The sequence below is a fragment of the Danio rerio genome, chromosome 6 (assembly GCF_052040795.2).
Source record: "Danio rerio strain M-AB ecotype USA chromosome 6, GRCz13ab, whole genome shotgun sequence".
Taxonomy (NCBI): Eukaryota; Metazoa; Chordata; class Actinopteri; order Cypriniformes; family Danionidae; genus Danio; species Danio rerio.
In genome coordinates this window covers 4,858,141-4,885,000 of record NC_141026.1, presented here as the reverse complement: position 1 = coordinate 4,885,000, position 26,860 = coordinate 4,858,141, and the positions used below count along the sequence as shown (strand labels likewise).

Below are 26,860 nucleotides of genomic sequence, written 5' to 3'. Positions count from 1 at the left end.
GAAATTAATCCTAAATGTAACTGGAAAACAATCTAAAGACACAACTGGAGTGATGCTAAGATAATTTAAGAAATCTTTTGCATGAATATTAATTTATTATAATGAAATTCTATAGACAACTCTACAGGAATACAAAAGATGTTTTATAGAACTGTCAGTTGTGTGCTGTCTTAGACCCGACTCAAGGTGATTTTTACTGGGGCACGTGCCCCAGTAAATAGGGTGTAACGATGCCCCTGAGATCATCTATTATACAATGCAGAATATGCCCATTTTGAGCTCAAATCAAAGTGTCGCTGTGTTTTGTAGCCTGTGCCTTTAAATGCAAATGAGCTGGTTCTCCCCGCCCACCATTTCTCATGCGTTATGTCAGATAAACAGCAGTCAGTGATAGAGACAGACATGAATTAAGTCAAAAATACCAAGTAAGGTTCAAAAATCAACTAAAACTTATATACTTTTTTCTCCAGATTTTACTTTAGGCACAGATATTGGTGTTGTTTTCTCACCGTAGCTCATAAGAGGAGCCAGAACCCAGAGCTGACAGCAGGAGCTGAACACCAGTCTGGACGTCAGCAGATTCGGGTGCCGGAACCGTCTGGACAGAAGAACCTCATTCTGGAAAACCATCAGTAATACACACAAACTATCAATGCACAGCACAATCAGCTTATCTACAAAAGATCTGTTAACCAAAAATGACCACACTCATTATTTACTGACTTTAATGCTGTCAGTCCTCATGGTGGTCATTTTGCCTTAAATTAAAAAATCATTCATTCATTCATTTTCCATTGACTTTACTCATCAGGAATCCTCACAGCGGAATGACCCGCCAACTAATCCAGCATATGTTTCACACATATGCCTCACAGCAAGAAGGACACTGGTCCAGTTGGCATTTCTGTGTGGAGTTTGCGTGTTCTCCCCATGTTGGTGTGGGTTTTCTTCGGGTGCTCTGGTTTCTCCCACAGCTCAAACACATGCGCTATAGGGGAATTGAATAAACTAAACTGGCCGTACTGTGTTTGTGTGAATGAGCGTGTGTGGATGTTTCCCAGTGATGGGTTGCAGCTAGAAGGGCATCCGCTGCATAAAAACATATGCTGGATAAGTTGGCGGTTCATTCTGCTGTGGCGACCCCAGATTCATAAAGGGACTAAGCCGAAAAGAAATGGAAAGAATGATTTATAAAGTCATTGAGAAGTTCATCTTTGCAGTGATTATTTAATTAATCCAATGTATTAACTATAAACCCCAGAATCTAATCTTATCTCAACTTTCAGACAGAGGACTTGTCCAGAAGTTACATTTTTGTTTGGTTTTTAATTATGTTGTGCTTCATAGGGTTAATCTGATGAAGCTTCATTTTAAAACAGAATTGAAATGATATAATGAAACACACCATCAGCTGCAGGAGCTCGTCTTCTGTACACTCGTCCAGGTTTGTGTTTTTCACGGCCACCAGACGGCCAGACGGAGTGTGACGTGCCACACTCACATGACTGAGGTTATTAAAGCCCCGGCCTGCACACACACACAAAAACACACACACACAAACAGACAGACAGACAGACAGACAGACACACACACACACACACACACACACACACACACACACACACACACACACACACACACACACACACACACACACACACACACACACACACACACGATGATGCTTCTAATTCAGAATTATGCTGCTACCTGACATTAATGATACTTGAGGAAATGCATGAAGAGATTGATGTTTTAGTACCCAGTGGTGACAGGAGCTGATAGTGGGCGGAGTCAGTGGACAGATCTGTGATGTCATCGGCATCCGTCAACACCGAACACGGAGAGACATCTGTGCTCTGCCACACACACAAACAAATATGAACACACATATTACAAACACTCACACACATCCACAAATGAACACACACAAACACATGTAGCAAACACACACACACACACACACACACCCGTTGCGAGCACACACACATGTAACAAACACACCCACAAACAAACCACAAACACATAATAAACACACACACACACACACACACACACACACACACACACACACACACACACACACACACACACACACACATATATATATATATATATGAATACGCAAAGACAAAAAGTTAAACCGATAAATCCTGAACACTAAACCTTAATTAAAATCAAAACTTGAAACTCATAATGATAATTGAGCATATTAAATAAAGAAAAATTAAGAAACAAAGAAAAACACAAGAAAAACTTTCGTATACACTCATTGGCCACTTTATTAGGTACACCTTATTAGTACCAGGTTGGACCCTTTTTTTTTTGCCTTCAGAACTGCCTTAATCTTTCTTGGCGTAGATTCAACAAGGTGCTGGAAATATTCCTCAGAGATTTTGCTCCATATTGACATGATGGCATCACGCAGTTGCTGCAGATTTGTCAGCTGCACATCCATGATGCCAATCTCCCGTTCCACCACATCCCAAAGATTCTCTATTGGTTGAGCTCTGGTGACTGTGGAGGCCATTTGAGTACAGTGAACTCATTGTCATGTTCAAGAAACCAGTCTGAGATGATTCACGAAAAATTCATGATAAATATTAAGGATATATATAGGATATAATAAGAATAGATATAGGATATAAATATAAAGGATTAAATATTACAAAACATTATTTTCTAGCCTACATAAATATGAAAAAGCACTGCTTTTATGTCTTCTTCATCTCAGGAGGCTTTTTCAGTTCATTCATAACAATTTGCTTTTGTATAATGTTATTATTATTAGCAGTATTATTTATTATATCCATATTTATATTTGTTTTATTAAAAACAAGCTTAGATTTGCCCACCTGTCAGGTTTTAGACCATATGGAGCACAGCATGTGTTTTAGGATATAACTCAGGTTTTTGAGCACATTTTGTTATTATTGTTCATTTATTCGTTTGCTGGAAATTAGAACTGAATTTAGAAATAGTTTTGACACTAATATTTGCGCTTAACAAATGCAATTAATTATTATATGCTTATTATAGGCTAATTGATGTCTGTGTGTAAAGGTTTCCCTATTCACGAGCGAAAGTGATCCATTATCTCTCATTCTCACACGGTGGATGCTCTGTTTAATTGTTTTCTGTTATAAAAACTGTTAACTGTTTGCTAGTGAAATGCTCAGTTTTGCCACTTAGACTTACTTTGCGTCCTGTAAATAGCGAATGCGCTCTTGGCGCGACGCAGCTGGCTCTTAAAGGGAACGGGAGATGAGACTCTGATTGGTTTATTCCTTAAAACACACCTATAACTCATTAAGAAAATAAACTCAACCCTTTTAGACCATGCGCCATGGCGCAAAGCAGATTTTCCCGTCCATAAATTAGCAAAAATGTGTTCTGAAAGCGTTTGCGCCCTGCGTTTTGCACTCTGCGCATGGATCGTCAAATTAGAGCCCCTTAGTCTTGAACTTCCTTCACAAGTGTTTATTTTCTACACTGAATCACTGAAAAGCCTCTATAGAGCAAAATCTCTGCAGAAAAAGACCAAAAATTGGGATATCGACCAAATTTCAGCGAACAAACAGCTGATTTATCCTTGAGCCAAACACACGAGACTAAACCAGCACAAGTGAGCTTTCATTCAAACTGATGGACAAGAAAAACGGCTTTGTGCTTCCCAACACAATGGATGCCCTCAGCGTCTAAGAACACACAACAACAACGTCAGCTTGTGTTCAATATGCAGTGATGAAAAAAGCAAGTAAACCTGTTTGTTGTAACGAGGAACTGTTAAGATGAGTCAACTTAATTTGTATAATTATGCACATAATTCATTGACTTAATCATTTGAAGGCAATGGGTTTAGTTCTGCAGCCACTGAATCAGTGTGAACGAATGCCTCTGAGTGTCTTCTCTACAGCAGGATCTATGATGAGCCTCTATGATTACTGACCGAGCACTGATGGCTGATGTCTTCATACTGCTCCTCTATGCTGATGGACTGGACTTGTGAGTGGGAGGAGATACAGGTGCAGTCCTGGGAGGAAAAGGGGAGGAGACATGAGACACGCCCCCGCCCCACTGATGAATATGCAAATGAGCATTCACAAATGTGAGCGCACATCCAATGAGTGAGGGTTGAAATGAAACAGGCAGAGAAAGACGGCAAAGGGAAGAGATGATTACGGAAATCTTTCGTGTTCAGAGCAAAACATTGTTTATTATATAAAAGAATCATTTGCAAGTACATTAGTGGAAATGTGATGTTGTTTTCTTAGTAACACTTTATCTTAAGGTGTCTTTCTTACACTTACTATAGTAATTATGATTAATGAATTTATTCTAAACCGCATTCTAATCATAATCATATAGTGAGTACATGTTACTAATTATTGTTTCAAGGTAGTTAGTAACACTGTAACAAGTTCAACTTCAAAAAAATGTGTAAATGATGGAGGTGCAACAGATCACATTTGATCTGTGTGAATCATACGGATCACAAAACTGTGAATTAATTATTTTTTTTACTTGTAGATTAATCCTAAATTTGTAACTATCATAAAGAGATCGCCTCTCACGTCATTCAAATCACATGTATGACAGCATTTAGGCTTTACTGTAAAATATAACGATGACGGAAGAAGTCTGTGGTGGGTTATTCAAGATGTGGTGGGTTTCTTAGGTTATTAAAGGTGTTTTCTGTCACTACTTGTTTAGTCTGCATTAATGTGTTCAGGGCGAGGCAGCGGCGCAGTAGGTAGTGCTGTCGCATCACAGCAAGAAGGTCGCTGGGTCGCTGGTTCGAACCTTGGCTCAGTTAGCGTTTCTATGTGGAGTTTGCATGTTCTCCCTGCCTTCGCGTGGATTTCCTCCGGGTGCTCCGGTTTCCCCCACAGTCCAAAGACATGCGGTACAGGTGAATTGGGTAGGCTATATTGTCCGTAGTGTATAAGTGTGTGTGTGAATGTGTGTGTGGATGTTTCCCAGAGATGGGTTGCGGCTGGAAGGGCATCCGCTGCGTAAAAACTTGCTGGATAAGTTGGCGGTTCATTCCGCTGTGGCGACCCCGGATTAATAAAGGGACTAAGCCGACATGAAAATAAATGAATGAATGAATGAATAATGTGTTCAGTGTAAGCTGCACAATTATTCATTAAAAGATCGGGATCTCAACACCCATGCAACATAGATTATAAATGATGGTGATCTGCATATGTTTATTAATCCTTTAAATCGCTGGATTCAAATCTGTGTTTGAAAAATTAAAAAAATCAAGAAAGAGATTCAGTCTTTAGTTTACAAACAGTCAAATGACAAAATAGCAGGTTATAGTTTAGATATAACCACTGATGTTTATAGTAAAGATTAAAATCATTGTCATATGCATTTAACGACGCTCAAAAGTAAAAGTTGCAGGCAGCAATTACATTATTTAACCAATAGGTGGCGACAACCAGACATCAAAAACATGCCACTAAATAATTCCTCAAAAATGACACATCTAGCAATGAAACATGAAGTTTTATGAGTGAATAACTCAATCATTTATTAAAAATGAGACCAAAAAATATATATATATGGGTTGTACAAATTATAATGTTAGATTTCTACATTTAGTGTTATCAGCAACAGTAGTAACAGTGAATTTTTTACACATCTAAATAATTTACTATTTATTTTTATTCAGCTGATTATTTCTTCATTTTATTTTTAATCAAATTACAGCTTCTAAGTTCTGACTTTTAAAACCAAAAGTGTCTTGCAGCACTGTTTAAGTAATTGATTGGTAGTTTTAAAGAATGATCTCATTTTGCATCTCTAATCTACCCAATACCTAAACCCAACTTCTACATTACTAACTATTAATACAGGGTACATGCAGAAACCCTAAAGGAAATTTCAATACCTTTTTAAGACTTTTTAAAGACCTTCTCTGAATATTTTAAGACCTCATCCTCAGTTCTACAAGCTTCAGCCAGTGTAATGTTCCAAAATATACTTGCAAAGCGTTCTTTTTAGACAAAAAACATTTAACATCAATTAAATGAACTCATTTTGACTTATTTAAATCATATTTGATTTTAATGAAATAAGAATGCTTCCTTTAACCACTTAAACTCTGCTGCTATTTAGGCATTTCCGCCTGGATTTTGCCTACCCATTTTAAAAGCTTCCTAAATGCACATGCAGAGGTGTAAATGCAAAAATTTAGTATCATTTTAAAGAAAACCCTTTGAATTTTCATAAAACACCATTGAAAGTGTTTAAAATAACTGTATATGTCGTCTGTGTTATAATAAACACCTAAAAAGAGGCGCTTTTTGTATTTTTTTTATAAACTCAAATTTGAAAGTGTACCTTTTAGGTTGTGTGTGGTCTAGTGTGCTGTAATTAATTTTGGTGGTTCCTGCACATGTCTGTAATCATAGGAAAAAAGAAAAATGTCTCTACCATAATCTATGCAAAAGTTATTGTATTCCAACTGATAAGAGGTGCTGTATAAGCCACAGGGATCGATCCTTGTTTACATATTTCACTATTCTTTTGTTTGATCAAACATAATTCACTGTGTTTGGACCACGTCAGACATATAAAAGGATTACTTATGCACATCACCTCAAAAACAGAGGAGAAATGGCCCTGAAGAGCACAGCATAAGGTAAGAGATGAGAGCTGTCTGTGCTATCTGGGGCTGCTTATTGATCATAAATGTATTGTTTTCACTTCTGCGCCATGGAAACACCACAATTCATTCGACAACTGTTTGGCATATGAATATAATTCAGTAAAAATAAAGCTAGAACTGTATGAGCACCGGCAAGAGCTTTCATTTGAGCTATAACTCGTACATGTGTCATATAAAAAAATATGAAAATGAACCAATGTAAAATACCCAGCTCGGGTATCCAAAATACTGTGTATTTAAGTGTAAATAACTTTTATACAGTAGGATAAAAACCAAAGTGATGCATATGTGCATAAAATATAGATTCTACACTTTCAAACGACATCACTTACGGGGGTCTGGTGCAAAGCTAGCCCTTTAAATCTGAAAGTGAAAGTCAATGACGTCATGGACCCGGTACCCGGTCCGCAGAGTTTAAGTGGTTAACTTCCCAATACTTGATGTCAAAGTCTTGTTTTATTAAAGAACATTTTGTGCTGCTGCAAATTTATCATCTATTAATAATTTTGATAGTATTTATTTATTTATTAATTTATTATCAAGTGAAACAGGATCCTTGCATGCATTACTGCAAACAAACTGTCTGTTTTTATAAACCGATTCATGCTTACAGAACCTTCCCCGAACCCGAAACATTTCCGGGTGAGCGAGACATTAACACAGGGGTGAAATGGATATTAATGAGGCCGTTTATTATTAAATGTGCTGCTATCTAGGGGATTAGAGAAGAATCAGGCCATGGATATTGCTCAGTGAACATCAGCCCATAAAGCAGCAGCCAATGCTAAACCCACTCCAGAATCAAATCCCTCATGCTCAGATGCTCAACAACTGTGGAAATAAACACAGAAAGCATGACAAACAGAACTGCGCAGAATCAAAAGACTTGACTCTCACCAGAAACGACATGAGGGGCTTTTGGCTGAGCTGAAGCTTCACTGGAGTTCATTTATCCGATTCTGGAGACAGAGGATGACAATTAGTGGATCTGCAAAACATAAAACGGACAGTCCGGCTCTGCTTTTCTGCCTGTCCGCAGCATTTTTCATCACACAAAAAAAATTGCCTGAAAAGCAAATACATGTTTTACTTACCTGGCTTTGCTTGGATTTCATTCCATAAAAGGCACCGGCTCGATCTCAGCTCATGCAGCTCCATTAGAGTCCTATGAAACAAACCAAACACTCTCAAGCACATATCACACTTTCATGCATCCATAACATACATAGAGAGTACGGAAAGTGTTCAGACCCCCTTACATTGTTTATTCTTTGTTATATTTGCTAAAATTATTTAAGTTAATTTGTTTTTCTCATTAATGTACGCAGAGCACCCCACATTGACAGAAAAAAACACAGAATTGTTGACATTTTTGCAGATTTATTAAAAAAGAAAAACTGAAATATCACAAGGTCCTGAGTATTTGCTCAGTATTTAGACGCCCCATTTTGATCCAATACAGCTGTAAGGAAATTTAAATACCTTAAGAGTTTTTAAAGACCTTCTCTCAATATTTTAAGACCTCATCCTCAGTTCTAATCAGTATTAAACCTTTTACTTAATAAACAGCTGTTAATAAACAGTTGTAGATAAATAAATAAATGGAGCGCAACCGTGCAACAGAACTCAGATAAGCTCAGAAGAAACAAAGCTTGAAAGAAAAAATTGCATGGCTGTTTTCAGTGACGAGCTTCAGCCACTGTTTAAACTCGTCTTTCTCCAACCAGGAGTACGCAAGCTTGCATTATCACATTTTGATGTCTGTTTTGCTCCATGCCATGGTTTCGCTAGTTGTGAAGAGCATCACATCACCTTCCCGTGTTTGTCGCAAATTACATAACATCACACGGACAGAGGAGCTTTGTTGGACATGAGCCTGAACCCATGGAGGAAAATAAACATATTTATGCTTTTTTTGGAGTCAAACACTTTGGACAAAATTTAAGACCTCGTAAAAATGGGATTAATACTTTTTAATACCTTTTTAGGGCCTTAATTCTCTTATAATTGATTTATCAACTTTTAACACTCTCAAGCACATATCACACTTTCATGCATCCATAACATACATAGAGAGTACGGAAAGTGTTCAGACCCCCTTACATTGTTTATTCTTTGTTATATTTGCTAAAATCATTTAAGTTAATTTGTTTTTCTCATTAATGTACGCAGAGCACCCCACATTGACAAAAAAACACAGAATTGTTGACATTTTTGCAGATTTATTAAAAAAGAAAAACTGAAATATCACAAGGTCCTGAGTATTTGCATTTAGTAGACGGCCCATTTTGATCCAATACAGCTGTAAGTCGACATGAGTCAAGCTTTTCTCTGGATACGGGGATCCTCTGCATTACTCTTTGCAGACCCTGCCCAGTTCTATCCGGTTGGATGGTAAACGTTGATGGACAGCCATTTTTAGGTGTCTTCTGAAATGCTCAATTGGGTTTGAGTCAGGTCTATGGCTGGGCCATTCTAAAACATGTTGTGAAGCTACTCCTACATTGTTTTAGCCGTGTGCTTGGGGTCATTATCTTGTTAAAAAAAAGGAAGGAGGTCTGAAAACTTTTCATACCCACTATATATACACTCATCGGCCACTTTATTAGGTACACCTGTCCAACTGATTTCTCAATCAGTCAACCACATGGCAGCAGCTTAATGCATTAAAGCATGTTGACATGGCTTAGATTTTTTATTCTTATTAGAAATTTTCGTTTTAATTACACCGGTTTTAAAGAAGGCATGTGTTATATACACACTCATTGGCCACTTTATTAGGTACACCTGTCCAACTGCTTGTTAACACAAATTTCTAATCAGCCAATCACATGGCAGCAACTCAATGCATTTAGGCATGTAGAAATGGTCAAGATGATCTGCTGTAGCTCAAAGCAAGCATCAGAATGAAGAAGAAAGGGGATTTAAGTCACTTTGAACGAGGCATGGTTGTTGGTGCCAGACGGGCTGGTTTGAGTTTTTTTTTACAGAAAATGCTGATCTACTGGGATTTTCACCAACAACCATCTCTAGGGTTTACAGAGAATGGTCTGAAAAAGTGAAAATATCCAGTGAGCAACAGCCTTGTTGATGCCAGAGGTCAGAGGAGAATGGCCAGACTTGATTCAGCTTATAGTTAGGCAACAGTAACTCAAATAACCACTTTAAACCATCCTCTGATGGCTACTTCCAGCAGGATATTGTGCCATGTCCACAAAGCGTGAATCATCTCAGACTGGTTTCTTGAACATCTTGAGTTCACTGTACTCAACTGGCCTCCACAGTCACCAGATCCCAATCCAATAAAGCACATTTAGGATGTGGTGGAAAAGGAGATTCACATCTTGAATGTGTCAATATGGAGCAAAATCTCTGAGGAATATTTCCAGTACCATGTTGAATCTATGCCAAGAAGGATTAAGGCAGTTCTGAAGGAAAACAGGGCTCCAACCTTGTACTAGTAAGGTGTACCTAATAAAGTGGCCCGGTGAGTGTATCAAGTCACATCCAAAACTATTATTTCAATCATATACAGGGTTTCTATCATATATAAAAAAATCATGCACAGACCAGGCGCTGTACCAAAAAACAGCAGCCAAAATCATTGTCTGGCAGAGCTTGAATGAATCTGATCTCCTTTCTGCTCAAAACATCATCATCGTCATCATCACCATCATCTTCGGCTGAAAGGATGTCAGATCTGTCTAGACACATCAGCTTTACTACCGCTGTAGAGTACACTGGGAACTACTGTCCATTACATGTTGTTCTGTAGTTAATATGTATGTATGTATGTTGTTAATGCACATGTTAGTTTAAAATATGTTAGTTAAAATGTATATATACTACTGTACAGCGGTTTAACAAACATACAGATATGCAACACCATGCATGTTAACCAATGATTAATTATGTATTTATAAGAGCAACTGAAAGCTGGTGCCCTTTCCAAGTCCTTGACAGTGACTGCACGGGTTAACAAGGTTAAGAAACACACACATACACACACACACACACACACATACAAAATCAACAAACAAAAATGTTGCACTATAAGAGTCTAACATGAACTAGAATTTAACATTAAATCAAATATGTCTGTTTTAAATTCGATTAATGTTGTATTAATGCATTTACTGAGTGTACTACATTATTAAATAATTAATAAGGAAAAATTAATATGGGCATGCTAAAATAGCTATTGCTTTATAACATTACGCATAACAATCATCTGCTGAATATGACGGGAATATCAAAGCCCAGATGTAACAGAATCTCACCATTGTTCTGCATGCTGATGGAGGGTCATCTGTAAATTGATTTTGCCGCCGCGTTTTTGCCGCCGAGCGTCAGTTCTGGGCAGTTACAGTCACTTTGGTCAAATCACAGCTGTACTATTAAAGACAAATCATATGCAGCGCCTCTCATATTTAATAACATTTGTAAGTTGACTTGCCAAAGCTTTTCTTCACAGTCCCAGCTGATCACGCGTCACGCCTGACGTCTGAAACGTTTACATAATAAAAGTCTCTAAGACATGGCGCGAATAACGTATTAGTTTTTTTTATTAATTACTTTGAATTTATTTTTCCATATAACATACCAATAAGTCCAAAATAAATTCGCGATTGTTATGGAAGCTATAACATCAGGAATTACTATGCTCTTTAAAAATAGCAATCATCTCCCTCCCTAAAAAGCATACCTTTCTGATCTGACAGAGACGTTTATAGGTAAAATTGGTTTTTCTAACAAAAAAGATAGAAATTACTAATTTTTCGTACAGTTGATATGCACGAAAAATATTTAAATCATTACAGTTTTTAAACCATTTTGTCCTGAAAGAGTTTTTTTTTTAGTTTTTTTTATTAACAATGTTGAACAGTAACAGAAAGGCATTAATAAATTTTAGAATTACACAAAAGACTGAGATAACAATCAAATTGCATACATTTACAATCTTAGTATCCTCGTTAATAATACAACATATATAAATAAATAATACAACAGAATTAACAAAAAATAAATGCTAAAGAAACTTAAGTAGCAGGGGAGTTAAAGTCTTTAATATATGAAACCAAAATCATTCAATGATGAATATAGATATCTTGCTTTTTGGCTTTTTTTCCTGAAAGAGTAAATTGATGAACATGCCAGCAAATGAATGAATCAATTAATCAATTTTAGGGGCTTTTATCATATAATTATTGTGTACTGTTTGTGTCTTTTTACCCTTGCATTTTTTTTTCAAATAAGACAAAAAAATAAATGAACAAATCAAAACAAGTTAAGGGACTTTTATTACACAATAAATGTGTTCGTTTTCCCACTTTGTGTCTTTTTAAAATGACTTCATTCTTAAAAATAGCAATTTATAATAATTTGTCATTTTTTCATCCATTAAAAACGCACAAAAAATAAAAAAACAATCTGCTTTTTTATGTATGTGTATCACATATGCAAAGTAAATATAAATAATACACACATATTATATAAAAATAAACTTTTATTTTGAATGCGATTGTTAATCTGTGCCCAGCATTAATTTGTATACAAATAAACAAATCAATAAATAATTTCTCAGGGACTTTTATCTCAAAAGTCGCGGGACATATGACGCAAAGGCGGCTGACTGACGCCAGATCTGCCCCAAACTCTTCCCTCAGCTCCCCTCCCTCTTCTCTCTGCTCGCTTTTGTCTGAATCGCTGGAACTGACAGGAACCACATGCGCCAATAACGCGGAGAAAAGCGGATTTTAGATGAGCTGAAGGTAAGAAATTGATTTAATGTCCTATAGAAACTCATCTACATCCACGAGTGTGTGTTTGCGGGAAAATCTCGGATGTTTCTGACTGAGGGAGGATGAGGATGATCGGGATGCAGATCCAACGTTAGTTTACCGCCTACAGCGTTATATGTTCAGTGTAAATGTATTTTATTTTTCACAATACACGTTTATTGTGCGTGTCTGTTTGGTGGTTAGATTTCTGCCTGTTTTAGATCTCTGTATAATCTGATCTGACATCTGCAGGGATTATGAAATCTGTTGCATCAGATTAAATCTGTTGGGTTTTCTCCCGATCGCAGCATCATTACTGTACAGTAGAGCATCTTTGTGCTGATTTTGCTTATTTTTAGTTTAAATATGATCAAATTTAATGTATTTTCATCACAATTAGTCTATTATTGTGATTAATATTCACGGATATGTTGTGATTTATATGCAAACATTTATATTTTTTCACAAGGTCATCATCGATTTATGAATTGTATGTGTTTGTTTATTTATGATAACACGAAAACATTAGAACTTGATTTTATTTTTCAAATTATTATTAAATACCGTCTCTATTGAAGATAATATGTATAAATAAAACATAAGGACTTGGTTAATGAGATATCCACATCACATTTATTATGCAAAAGTAATTTTAGGTACATAGAAATTATATAAAAATGTCTGACATTACCTATGTAATATGCAAAATATGAGTGAAGTAATATTTCATTGTCAGTCCACATGTTTTTGTGTACAAATGTACATGCTTACAATTTATGTTTTAAATAATATCAGATTTATTTGTATTTATAATATTATATTATAATCAGTCTATTATTGTTATTAATATTCATGGATATGTTGTGATTTATATCCAAACATTTATATTTTTGCACGTCATCAACGACTTATGAATTGTTTGTTTAATTTTAATAACACAAAAACATTACATCTTTTTATGTTCAGTCTATTTAAATTTGTAAAAATTATCAATTTACTTAGGAATTGTGTGCATTTTTTACAGTGTACACCACTAATGCATGTTGTAAATACACTAGTGATAGAATTATAACACTGAATGGCGCTTTTAGTAAAAATGCATGGACAGACAGATCTAAAAAACGATAGATAGATAGATAGATAGATAGATAGATAGATAGATAGATAGATAGATAGATAGATAGATAGGTAGAAGAAATGAGAGATAGATAGATAGACAGACAGACAGACAGACAGACAGACAGACAGACAGATCTAAAAAGCGATAGATAGATAGATAGATAGATAGATAGATAGATAGATAGATAGATAGATAGATAGATAGATAGATAGATAGATAGATAGATAGATAGATAGAAGAAATGAGAGATAGATAGATAGACAGACAGACAGACAGATCTAAAAAGCGATAGATAGATAGATAGATAGATAGATAGATAGATAGATAGATAGATAGATAGATAGATAGATAGATAGATAGATAGATAGATGGATAGGTAGAAGAAATGAGAGATAGATAGATAGACAGACAGACAGACAGATCTAAAAAGAGATAGATAGATAGATAGATAGATAGATAGATAGATAGATAGATAGATAGATAGATAGATAGATAGATAGATAGATAGATAGATAGATAGATAGATAGATTGATAGAAGGGAAGATAGATAGATAGATAGATAGATAGATAGATAGATAGATAGATAGATAGATAGATAGATAGATAGATAGATAGATAGATAGATTGATAGATTGATAGAAGGGAAGATAGATAGATAGATAGATAGATAGATAGATAGATAGATAGATAGATAGATAGATAGATAGATAGATAGATAGATAGATAGATAGATAGATTGATAGAAGGGAAGATAGATAGATAGATAGATAGATAGATAGATAGATAGATAGATAGATAGATAGATAGATAGATAGATAGATAGATAGATAGGTAGAAGAAATGAGAGATAGATAGATAGACAGACAGACAGACAGATCTAAAAAACGATAGATAGATAGATAGATAGATAGATAGATAGATAGATAGATAGATAGATAGATAGATAGATAGATAGATAGATAGATAGATAGATAGATAGATAGGTAGAAGAAATGAGAGATATACAGACAGACAGACAGACAGATCTAAAAAGAGATAGATTGATAGAAGGGAAGATAGATAGACAGATAGATAGATAGACAGACAGACAGACAGACAGACAGACAGACAGACAGACAGACAGACAGACAGACAGACAGACAGACAGATCATTCCACTCAAGTTGTTTTATGAATTTCTTTCTCCTGTTGAACACAAAGGAAGATATTCTGAAGAATGTTGGGGAAAAAGCAGCCATTGACATCCATGATCGGAAAAACAAATACTGTGGAAGTCAATGGCTGTTTTTTCCAGCATTCTACAGTAAATCTTCCTTTGTTTTCAACAGGAGAAAGAAACTCAAACAGGTTTTGAACAAGTGAAGGGGGAGTAAATAACAGAATATTCATTTTTGTGTGAACTGTCCCTCTAAACAGCCTGTAATCTTTTGCTTTTATTTCACACTTTAGTTTGTGATTGTTTCAGTAATCTCAGACAGCAGGAGAGTGTAACTGTGGGATATAGAGGGAAGACTGACGAACACAAGAATTTATGGGCTACTAATGGAGATGTATTGACGATCCTGCTTGTCTTTAAGCAAACCGTCTGAGACTTGAATATATGGGGCGAGAGTTGGCATTTGTTTAGGTGTTGTTTAGAGGGAGCTTGTTGAAAGTCATGCTGGTATAATCTGTCATGAGCTCTGCATTAACATCTGGAATATCATACTGGATTCATGACATTGTAGAAGCAGAGGAGAGTTTGCACAGCACAAACCGCACTCTCACTCACACATATATATATATATATATATATATATATATATATATATATATATATATATATATATATATATATATATATATATATAAAGGTACCGCTGCTATAATTGCACCGAGTTTCAGTACCCAACCCTACTAATGTGGCATTAAAGGGCACCTATGGTGAAAAATCTACTTTTAAAGCTGTTTGGACAGAAATGTGTGTAAAGGCTGATTTATACTTCTGTGTCAAGCGCACGCGTATGCTACGATGAAAAAAATTTGCAACGCGTCGCAACGACGCGTAGCGCAAGCTCTGTGATTGGTCGGTTTGGTTACGCTTAAGAGTCTGGGCGGGACCGAGAGCTGCGCGAGCGTCGCAAGCCCAATGGAGCGATTGTTTGCAAGTGTAGAGTCCCGTGAAGGAGCTCCGGATAGAAAGTTTTGTTTTGTGTTTACCTCATAATTAAAGTTGTTGCACGTACGCCGGTTCCTGCCTCAAAATGAGCAAGTTTGAGCCACTTGTACATCCCGGAAGCGTTCAGAAAGAACAAAACACAGGCAAAGAAACTCGACACAGAGACACATTAACACCTCACTGCCAGCTAGCGTTTCGGAAGTGTTAATGCAGACCAACAGAGACAGTGCGCAGAAGTATAAATGCACAGCTACGCGCGCTGCATGCGCCTTTGGTTACGCCGGTCACTTGACGCAGAAGTATAAACCAGGCTCAAGTATAGTGTATAGACCGTCATATTGGGCTGATATAAACACACCGAGTCCTTTTTTTCAAATTTAACAACATAACAGCGGTGGACCAATTGGAGCGGTTTTCAGATTGACCGCAACTTGACATAGGAGTGCGCTCCCCCCGCCCACCAATATTGATTGACAGCTGCGCGCATTAACATGTCTCCGTAGTAATGCATATAATCATATCGACAAGACAGGACGAGCGCAAAGCCACCTGGAATAAAAGGTCTGTTCAGTTCGCTAGGATCATCAATCATCATCAAACGTGATCAAGAGTGAGTTTTACAAGTTTAACATGTTTTAAAACAGCACGTGTGTAATGAAGTACAGCCATTCACTTCAGATTCACTTCATCAGCACAGCTGCGTCTCTGTGTGTGTGTGTGTGTGTGTGTGCGTGCGTGTGTGTGTCTGCGTGTCTACGCTATGTATGTGTTTGTGTGTGTGTCTGCACTACGTGTCTGTGCTATGTGTGTGTGCGTGAACTCGTTGCAACTGCACAAAAAATGCATCACACACTGATTGGTAAAGTTCTTACTGTAGTATTTCTCACAAACGTTACGTGAGATCTGCTTCCTGAGGCAGCCGAGGGCGGCGATTGAGGCATGTTGCTGACAGGCACGTGGGAATGGTGGGAGGGGATGGCTCGCCTTAAAGGCTCAGTACAAAAAAACTGCAACAACCTTTTCCCAGCTATAATACAGACACGTCAAACAGCTATAATCAATACTCTGATGGGTGTTTGGAGCTGAAACTTTACAGACACATTCTGGAGACACAAAAGACTTATATTAAATATGAAAGAAGGGGTAACCTATGTGCCCTTTAAAACGAAAAATAAATGAACGATTGAATAAACAAATAAATGATCAAATAAATAAATGCATCATACTGAAATTCTGATATTTAAAGTGCACTCATTCTTTAAAATTTTCAATGTGATTGCACTACTCACACACTTTACACTACAACATGGTGTGGAATAGAGCATAAGCATGCAATGTTTTGGTGCTGTTATCTTTCTAATCTGGTAAAGCTAGTTTTTCGTCTGCAGAGTCATGAAGTTGAGATGTTTATTGTCCTGAATGTGTCTCTGGCTGATTGATAAAGAGGACTTTAAATTCAAGTTTCATTTACATGTTGAGGCTGAATATTAAAAGACATCGAGGCTGCCGGCATCACTTCCCCCCCAAAAAACTGTAACAACTTCCTGAAGAAAGACAAAAAGAGGAAGACCATAAATATCCGAGCATTGACTTTTTTGTTGTGAATTATTTAATAGGGAGATCCTGCGTTACTGCTTATCTAGTGCCAGTATCAGGAGAATAAATCAGGTTTTTCAGGCTCAGGGAACACTGAAACCACTAATAGAGGAACAATACAGTATACTGAGGATTAAGTGCTTATTGGAGATCTGTTCTGTGGATTAGCTGTAAATGAAAGCAGATGAGAACTGCAGGATCATTCTGAAGTTTGAGCTTCACTTATGGCAATTTATCTTTGCTAATAAATGAAGTCAACAGACATTGTCCCCATGCTCAAACAATGTGGTTTCTAGCTGTACTTTCACTTTTGTTTCTGGCAAAGGACATCTGTTTTGATCTTTAGTGCACACACACACACACACACACACACACACACACACACACACACACACACACACACACACACACACACACTGAGGTTTTACAAACATGTGCAGGAAGCGTGAAGTATCTGCACTGTGCCAAATAGTTTGTCTGAGGATTCTTATGTGTTATGTAGAGCATTGTTATTACTGCTATAATTATTACTACATGTAAAAGTGGTAATCTGGTTTAACCACATCATTAGCCACATTAATATGAGTTCTTCAATAATTTATAGTCAAGGACCAATATTATTAATTCTCATATTAGGCAAATTTATTTTACTCAGTTTTCAATTATAATTAAGTATTTAAAATTATTTTATTCAGCGCATTTAAAATTGATAATGTTTCAGTCATGATATTTTATTTATTTAATTATTTCAGATTTTTTCATTTATCTCAGATTATTTATTTAATTAAGATTTTATTTATTTCATTCAGATTTATTTATTTCAGGTTTTTTTTATTTATTTCAGATTTTATTTATTTAAATCAAAATTATTTATTTCAGATAGATTATTTATTTATTTAGATTTTATTTATTTTACTCAAATTTATTTATTTAAGATTTTATTTATTTTAGATTTTATATATTAAATTCAGATTTATTTATTTATTTCAGATTATTTATCTCAGATAATTTATTTCAGATTTTATTTATTTCAGATTTATTTTTCTCAGAATAGGTATTTATTTGTTTATTTCATATTTTTTGTTTATTTATTTCAGATTTGTTTATTTCAGATTATTTTTTATTCATCTCAGATTATTTATTTATTTCATATTTATTTTCTTCATTTTTTTCGTTTATTTCAGGTTTTAAATGATTTATCTCAAATTATTTATTAATTTATCTCTGATTATTTATCTGTTTTAAATTTAATTTATTTAAATCAGATTTATTTATTTCAGATTATTTATTTATCTGTTTATTTAAGATTTTATTTATTTTATTCAGATGTATTTATTTAGGATTTAATTTAATTTAAATTGATTTATTTCAGATAATTTATTGATTTATATTAGATTTAGATTAGATCTATTTATAACTATATATCATTTATTTATTTTAGATTATTTACTTCAGATTTTATTTATTTCAGGTTTTGTTTATTTATTTCAGATTTTATTTATTTATTTCAAGTTTTTAATATCTCTATTTTAGTTTAGCTCTCAGCTTTCATCCCTTATAGAGTCAAACCCTGTTTCCTAAATAAACATCATGCTGTGTAAACCTCTTCATGGACAGGGTTGTGGGATTTTCTTCCCTGCAGACTTCAAGACGGGAAGTTCATGCTCCTTTAAATCTAGCTGGAGCATTTGAGTTTGTGAACAACAGGAAGTGGCCCTCACTCCCCCTCTGACAGCTGTGACGTGGCCCGTCCAGAAGAAAACACACACGCTTTAGAGACGCTGCCCTGAAAAACATTTGAACACGGAAGTCACGTTCCAGTAAATGTCACTGCATGAACTTTAGAAAATATCGAATCAAGTGCAATTCATGCTCAAATGCTTTAAAAACTTAGTTCTGGAATTGTTACACTATTATGAGAAAAAAAATAATAGTAATATTTTTACTGCATCATAAAACTAAGAATTTTGTTTATGAAAATACATATGTAAAAATGATCAAATGTATTTATTTCAGATTTGATTTATTTAATTTTTTTATTTATTTCAGATTTTATTTATTTCAGATTTTATTTATTGAATTCAGATTTTTTTATGAAAATACATGTGTAAAAATGATTTATTATTCTTGTAATATATTATTATTATTATTAGTAGTAGTGTTATTAACATTGTTATTATTATTATACGTTATATTGTTAAATATTTTATTGATGCTGTTGACATTATTAGTATACATTATATTATATATTTTATTATTATTTTACATTCTGTTGTTATATATTTTATTAGTAGTATTAATATTATTATTATACATTATATTGTTATACATGTTATTAGTAGTAGTAATATTAATATTGTACATTATATTCTAATATATTTTATTATTATTATTATACATTATAATGTTGATATTATTATTATTATTGTTATTATTATTATTAATGATGTTATTATTATTATTATTATTATTATTATAAGTATAATAAATATTATTATTTGAATCATAAGACTCCAATAAATAAATAAATAGGCACACAAATAAAATACCTTTATGAACCTATTACCTGAATAAATAAACATAAATAAGTTATTTCAATTAAAGATGTGAGAGCGATATTATTGAAAGATATATTATTATTACATTATTTATGATATTATTATTTTATGTATTATATTGTTATATATTTTATTATTAGTGTTATTATTATATATTATATTGTTATCTATTTTATTATTATTATGCATTATATTGTTATATATTTTATTATATTTATTATATTTGCAAAATTACAAAAAAAAACATTGCACATTTTGACTGTAATGAAAATACTACTATTATATTCAGAAATGCACATTTACAATACACTTAGGTGTCATAATATTATAAATATAATAAAATCTGTTTATAATTGACATTGCTTCATTTTATTTTATTGTAGTCTACTAGAAAACTGCATTTTTAATTATTATTAATTTAACATTGTTAAATGCATTTTTAATATTATAGTTTGATAAAAAGTGTGCATTTTAAGTGTAACAGCAATATTTTTATTATATTGAATAATACACATTTTACAATAGACTTTAGTGATATTATATTATGAATATAACAATGTATTTATAATCTACATCACTTTCGTTTATTTTATTGTCGTCTACTAGTCTTATAATTATTTGTAGTCATTGTAATCAGTGTTTAATCAAAAATAATTATATCCTGGTAAATGTCTTGTAATAATCATGGTGTCATTTTGGTTTGTTTTTTTGGGTGATTTCTGTGCGTGTGGAAAATAATGTAGCTGAGCCTTTCACATAACTGTCCTTCTTACATAATGGTTAAAATGATGGATTATTCAGACTCACTGTGATGAACACACAGGCTTGTTGGAGAGTTAATCTGCACAACAGCTGGAGGACAAACACTGAGCCGGAGCTGAAATGTCAGCAGAGAGAAAATGAGAGAGATTTTCATAGCGCACACACAAAAGCACATTGCACAAAGCGCAAGTCTCACTGTGATTTTATGTTTCAGGTAAAGGTGGCATCTCTGCGGTGTTTTGATGCAAAACAGGATGTGACATCAGCAGCCTTCGCGACTTCTGCTCGAGCGGTTTGGGCATGAATGAGGAGCCCCACCCTCATTCGCCCGGCTGACCAATCAGAATGTTCGAGGTGAAGCCCATGAGCGTGGAGAAGAAGGACACAGCTGCGGGAACAGGTGTGTGTGTGTGTGTGTGTGTGTGTGTGTGTGTGTGTCTGTGTGTGTGTGCGTGTGTGCGTGCGTGCGTGCGTGCGTGTGTGTGTGTAAGACAGAAGGAGAAAGTCACATCAGGCTTTCTCCTATAATGAGTTGCTACAGTATGCTGCTCCACTGATCTAAATGTTCATCCAACCTGAAATATATGTTGAGAAGCAACTGCAGCGTAAATGTGACATTTGCAGTGTTACATAAGCTTCAGTGAATGAGGAGAAGATTGAAGAGCATGTGTGAAATCAATATTTATTTTCTTTATTCATTCATTTATTTTCTTTTAGGCTTAGTCCCTTTATTAATCTGGAGTCACCACAGCGGAATGAACCGTCAACTTATCCAGCACATGTTTTACGCATCGGATGCCCTTCACATCACTGGGAAACATCCATACACTGTCATTCACACACATACACTACGGCCAATTTAGCAAACCCAATTCACCTATAGCGCATGTCTTTGGACTTGTGGGGGAAAATCCGGAGCACCCGAAGAAAACTCACGCCAACACGAGGAGAACATGCAAACTCCACATAGAAATCCCAACTGACCCAGCTGAGGCTCGAACCAGTGACCTTCTTGCTGTAAGGCGACAGTGCTACCCATTGCGTCACCGTGTTGCCCCTTTATTTTCTGGCGTTCAAGGCAAACGGCAATCACGCCGCCCTCAACCCGAAAGTGACCGGTTCGCAGATGAAAGTAAGGACTGTGAGGGAGAGGGTGGGTGTAGCGGATGAAAGTGAAGACTGGGGGGTTCGCTCAATATTCTGCTGCCCAAGGTGGCCACCTAGGTCGCCTCTATGCACACGCCGTCCCTGAACACATGTCGGCCACAACATGAAATAAAAAAACCTGCAACTGTGTATATGCAATATTTTTTCCCGCTGTAAATATTTTAAATTAATCACGTGCGTTAACAGGCTAATTTTGACAGCCCTAATTTAAACCCATTCATCAGCATTGTTGGATTTTGCTGTATTTGGCTCAACCGTTCTTGGATGGCTCGCCAATGTATTCGATCACTCTAATACATAAAATAAGTAAGCTGACCAGAGTTCTCACGGGGAGAAGACTTTCTTGAAGACAATAGTGCAGTTCCTCAGCAGTGATGTAAACCAGTCGGTCTTCAAGTAACTTAACCCAAAGTACTGTCTGTGAGACAATACTTTATACTAGCATCAAACAAACCATTCTGTTGTTTTGATAATACCCATTGAGATTGTAAAAGGGTCATAAAATGCACAATCTTTCAGCATGGATATGTAAACAAAAAAAATATTGATGATTTAATGCATTTTCTTTCTGCATCAGGATTATCTAGACCAGGGGTGTCCAAACTTTTTGGGCCGAGGGCCAGATGCAAAAAAAAAAAGTTGTCCCAGGCCATATATTACATACATTACACAGACACACACACACACACATATATATATATATATATATATATATATATATATATATATATATATATATATATATATATATATATATATATATATATATGTATGTATGTATGTATGTATGTATGTATGTATGTATGTATGTATGTATGTATGTATGTATGTATGTATGTATGTATGTGTATGTGTGTGTGTGTGTGTGTCTGTGTATGTGTGTATGTATGTGTGTGTGTGTGTGTGTGTGTGTTATGGAATTATTTTAATTTGTTATTTTAATTCATCGGTCAACTGTGTTTCTAGAAAGACTTTCGTTTTTAAAATCTTGAATCTTCTCTGGGCAAATTACACTTGCAACACTCATCCTTTATAAATTCTCCTTCAGTGAAAGGTTTCCTGTGCTGTGCGATTAGCTGGGCTACATCATAACTAGCCAGCGTAGAATTTTCTTGCACTTTATAAGCATGAAAAAAACTGCTGTTGTTGAGCTGATGGGCCAGCGGCTATTTGTTTTACTTTTTGATCTTGTTCGGCACCAGTGTAAGAGCTGAAGGCCTGATGTTTTATTTTATAATGTCTTTTAATATTATATTCCTTCATTACTGCAACTGATTCCTGGCAAATTAAACAGACACATGACCTCTGTGAAGAAATATTCTTTGCCCCATCGTGACTGAAATTTCCTGCACTCACTGTTGATTTTCCTTTTTCTTGCTTGTGCCATGTCTCGCCAAAACGTGATTATCAATTATGTTTCTTTCAGTTTGTTCGGTTCGTTTTACTTCATAACAGGAACTGCTGCCTAATTGAAGGCATGTAATAGCGACACCCGGTGGTTATTTATTGAATTACGTTCATTTTTGTATAGCGGGCCAGTTTCTATTAATATTCATAAAAGCCTCACGGGCCGCCACAAAACTGATTGCGGGTCGCAGATGGCCCGCGGGCCGTAGTTTGGACACCCCTGATCTAGACCTTGCAGCTTACTTGCATTTGAAAATTGATGACATATAATTTCGTGCAAGCATATTTAAATGTACTTGGTTAAATTATTGTGTCCAATTATTATTAATATTATAATAATTTTATAGCTGAAATGCATTATAAAAGGAATTTGATGACAAATAATTGCGTACAAGAATTCTTAAGTGTAATTACGATATAAAAACCTGTATATACACTGTAATTATACTGTATTAGACTATTAATTTCGACGCTGCCACACAATAATAACACAATACTTAATATAAAGTGGGTCCTATACATTTTATAACAACTTCCGGTTTACTAATACACTAATAACGTCTAATACTGGAATATATTTGAAAGGATATGCTGGTTATCAGGTGCTAAAACACACATTCACATTCTCCAGGCTGTGTAATTACCCATAAGGCATCACATGTAAATGCGAATGGTCATGTGCTGATGTGTCGTCTTGAGATGGTCAGTGTGAGTCATGTGGTGTGGAATAATTCTACAATGCTCCCATTGACTCCTATTCATTTTCTACATTTTTATAAAGCCTCTTTTGAGGGACTTTGGAGTTCTGAATGTTCCTATTTCACTTTTATTTCTCCAATCATAACCAATAATTGAAATTCTGACTCTGTAATAGGACTGACTGTGTCTTTTTTATGAATGAACAGCAGATGGTGTGCATGAACTTGTGTGTATCTATGTGAAATTGACTGAAGCTGGATGGTTTGTGTGTGTGTTTTCAGATGAGGGCAGTAAGGTGTGTGACGGGGGTGTCAGCGGGTGTGGAGAGGATTCGCTGTATCTTTACGAGGGTCAAGATTGGGTCATTTCTCCATCCTGCTCTCCAGACGAGCCCAGCGCCATCTCACCAATGCTGGCTGAGGAAACCTTCCGCTACATGAGTAAGTCACTATGTGTGTGTGTGTGTGCATGAGTGTCTGCATGCTATTTCTGTCAGGACAGTCATTGCAAACTTAAAAGGTCTTAATGTCAACATTTTATGGCTTAAAAGGTCTTAAATTGAATGAAATATTTTGTTATAGGACTTAAATCATTTTAAGCAGGTCTTAATTTTCCCTTGTCCATGAAAAGTTACCCAGTCAGGCTAACCCATCACCAATAATCTCAATAAAAATTTGAACAAAAGTTAAATATTTAACTCTATTCATAAATGTGGTGTAATTATCTTCTTTGCAATAACTTTTAAACGTTTAAGAGTTCTCCATGATTACGACAGACAGATATTGTTGTGCGTAAATGTAGATAGTTTTTAAAACTTATTTTAACTAGATTTAGCCTGTTTTAAAAATATGTGGTTAAGAAATAACCAAATTAAGATCGTTTTGATGAGGCAAGTAAAAATCTTTTTTTATTGTCCCAATCGTGCCATTAGAAAAAATCCTTAGCATTTAGCCCTGTATAAGTCTGAAATTTTAATGCACAATGTTCTTAAAAAGTCTTAAATTTAACAGAAAAGCTGTGCAAGCGAAGCTTTAAAACTACAGCTTTCCAAAACACAAGCTACTCATAGTTAAAAAGAGTCTTTTGAAACATTTTCAACTCTTAAGCCCAATCCCAATTCTAGCCCCTCGTTTTGCACGTTCATGTTAAGAGGTAGGGGTGTCCCAATTCTCTTTAGCTTGAAGGCGTAGGGCTAAGGGAAAGGGCTAGATCAGGGATGTCTAAATTCAGTCCAGGAGATTTTAGCTCCATTTGCTTCAACATACCTGCAGGGATGTTTCTAGAAAGCCTAGTTAGCTGATTAGCTAGCCCAGGTGTGTCTGATTGGGGTTGGAACTAAACTTAGCAGGACACCGGCCCTCCAGGACCAAGTTCGGACACCCCTTGAAACAGATTTTCCAGTACCACACTCGAAACCAAGGGATACGAAAATTCCCAGGAGTCAGGAGATGCACAATTTAGTGTTTTCATTGTCATTATTACTTATTTTTACAACAAACAAGCACATGTTTTTTATAAATACCAAAAAATAAAGCAACTGGAATAACTACAGCAGTTGTGATCGTGTGATGTTATATGAAGTAAGAGATGTGATTACATATGATGTGTGCAGGTGCTGTAATGGTGTCCCATTTCTTAGGGGTACATTTTGAAGTCCTTCCCCTTCACACTGTTTCAAGGGCCAAGGGAAAGCGGAGCGGTACAAAAATAGAATTGGAAATGGGCCTAAATACACAATCAAGAATGTAACATGATGAAACATAAGAGATCAATGAGTTTGCAAATCTATAACAATGATAAAAACGCTTGAAGATTGCTTGACATGATCATTCCTAAAACTAGAATATAAGAAAGTCAAAAGAATTGGCAAATTCTGGGGAAAATATTGTAATTATGTCCTAGTTTAACTCCAATTTATGTCAAATAATTAGAAAAATAAAACACTTTTTTTAATATATGAACTTTTTTAAAGGATGCACAGTATATCGGCAGCCATATTGGTTTTGTCTAACTAATTGCATATATTTCAATGTTATTGGTACTGGCCTGACAAGAATAATATCATGATATATTAAGCAGCTAAATTCTGGATAAAAAAAAAAAATTATTATCATAATTATTGTTTTATAGTAATATAATGTTGTCCCATATATTAAATATCAGTATCTAATATATAAATCCACATTTATAAAACTTAAACCTTTAAATAGTCAACACAGAGCAATTTCTTAAAAGCAGTCAAACTATTTAAATGGGAGAAAAGGTATGTTTCTTTTTAAATATCTATTTTTGGACTACTGTGAATGCAATAAATTGTGTATCGATATTATTCTGCACATTTATTTTATAGTTATTTTGATTAAAAATGTCTTGCAACTGGCAAATCTAAATTATTTTGACTTTCTGCCATGCTACTGAGAACTCTAGTGAAGTCAGCATTGCTGTGACTGCCCTGCACTCTTATGCTTATGCTCGAGGGGTGTGTGTGTGTGTTGTGTGCGCCCGTTCCTGGCAAGGGCACAGGAATTCAGTGGTACGGTCTCTTAAGTGCAGCTGACAGAGGGACGGGGCGGGCGGGAGGGAGAGAGAGAGGGACAGATGGATGAATATTAGCAAGAAAGAAGAGAGTGGGGGAAATCATGCCAGTGCTAAACATCCAGAATGAGGATCTCTATGATCAATATGCTGCAGAAGGTGAGAGCGTCATCATACATGCACTGACGATAGAGAGCTGGGAGAGTGTGTGTGTGCTGTTTTATTTTTAAGTCCTGTGCCGCTTGCTGCCACTACAGCTTGCAGACTTCTGGCAACGCAAGGTCATCTGTAACGGACAGGGCATGTGTGGTGAACCCGGTGTGTATGCATGTGTGTAGGAATGCAGTATGTAGTGTTAGTGTCATTGCATGAGGAGGTCATTGTTGAAGATTTACT

The 26,860-nt window shown here is 35.3% G+C and overlaps 2 protein-coding genes and 2 long non-coding RNA genes across 22 annotated transcripts in view; 2 read left to right on the top strand and 2 right to left on the bottom strand.

Moving 5' to 3' along the window:
* Nucleotides 1-11,188, bottom strand: part of stradb (STE20 related adaptor beta) — a 21,443-nt gene extending 10,255 nt beyond the window's left edge. For 2 of the 15 annotated variants that reach the window (XR_015493033.1, XM_087256476.1), the window contains exons 1-8: nucleotides 11,139-11,188; nucleotides 10,963-11,037; nucleotides 7,777-7,847; nucleotides 7,580-7,670; nucleotides 3,950-4,033; nucleotides 1,763-1,859; nucleotides 1,406-1,527; nucleotides 510-618 (exon numbers count right to left, since the gene is read on the bottom strand). Coding sequence is in view for 8 of the 15 variants with exons in the window: in XM_087256476.1 (XP_087112602.1) it covers nucleotides 510-618; nucleotides 1,406-1,527; nucleotides 1,763-1,859; nucleotides 3,950-4,033; nucleotides 7,580-7,591 (424 nt within the window). In the remaining 7 variants the exon portion in view is untranslated. Of the gene's footprint in view, nucleotides 1-509; nucleotides 619-1,405; nucleotides 1,528-1,762; nucleotides 1,860-3,949; nucleotides 4,034-7,579; nucleotides 7,671-7,776; nucleotides 7,886-8,728; nucleotides 8,940-10,962 lie in introns of those variants that run through there. The other 13 variants (XR_015493031.1, XM_087256474.1, XR_015493030.1 and 10 more) reach the window with 8 other exon arrangements.
* On the top strand, nucleotides 9,327-11,965 carry LOC147843317 (uncharacterized). Its single transcript, XR_015493114.1, has 2 exons — nucleotides 9,327-11,528; nucleotides 11,818-11,965. It is a non-coding gene; the product is annotated as an uncharacterized LOC147843317 (long non-coding RNA).
* A 407-nt stretch (nucleotides 11,966-12,372) lies between these two features.
* trak2 (trafficking protein, kinesin binding 2) overlaps nucleotides 12,373-26,860 on the top strand; it is a 45,264-nt gene continuing 30,776 nt past the window's right edge. For 3 of the 4 annotated variants that reach the window (XM_087256454.1, XM_087256457.1, XM_087256452.1), the window contains exons 1-3: nucleotides 12,373-12,453; nucleotides 20,871-21,056; nucleotides 24,211-24,369. In XM_087256454.1, the coding sequence (XP_087112580.1) occupies nucleotides 21,002-21,056; nucleotides 24,211-24,369 (214 nt within the window). In that variant the 5' untranslated portion in view covers nucleotides 12,373-12,453; nucleotides 20,871-21,001. Of the gene's footprint in view, nucleotides 12,454-20,870; nucleotides 21,057-24,210; nucleotides 24,370-25,886; nucleotides 26,624-26,860 lie in introns of those variants that run through there. The other variant, XM_087256455.1, reaches the window with a different exon arrangement.
* Nucleotides 16,972-26,860, bottom strand: part of LOC141386161 (uncharacterized) — a 31,967-nt gene continuing 22,078 nt past the window's right edge. The window contains exons 2-4 of one of the 2 annotated variants that reach the window (XR_015493107.1): nucleotides 20,702-20,771; nucleotides 18,940-19,122; nucleotides 16,972-17,284 (exon numbers count right to left, since the gene is read on the bottom strand). This is a non-coding gene — a long non-coding RNA (uncharacterized LOC141386161). Of the gene's footprint in view, nucleotides 17,285-18,862; nucleotides 19,123-20,701; nucleotides 20,772-26,860 lie in introns of those variants that run through there. The other variant, XR_015493106.1, reaches the window with a different exon arrangement.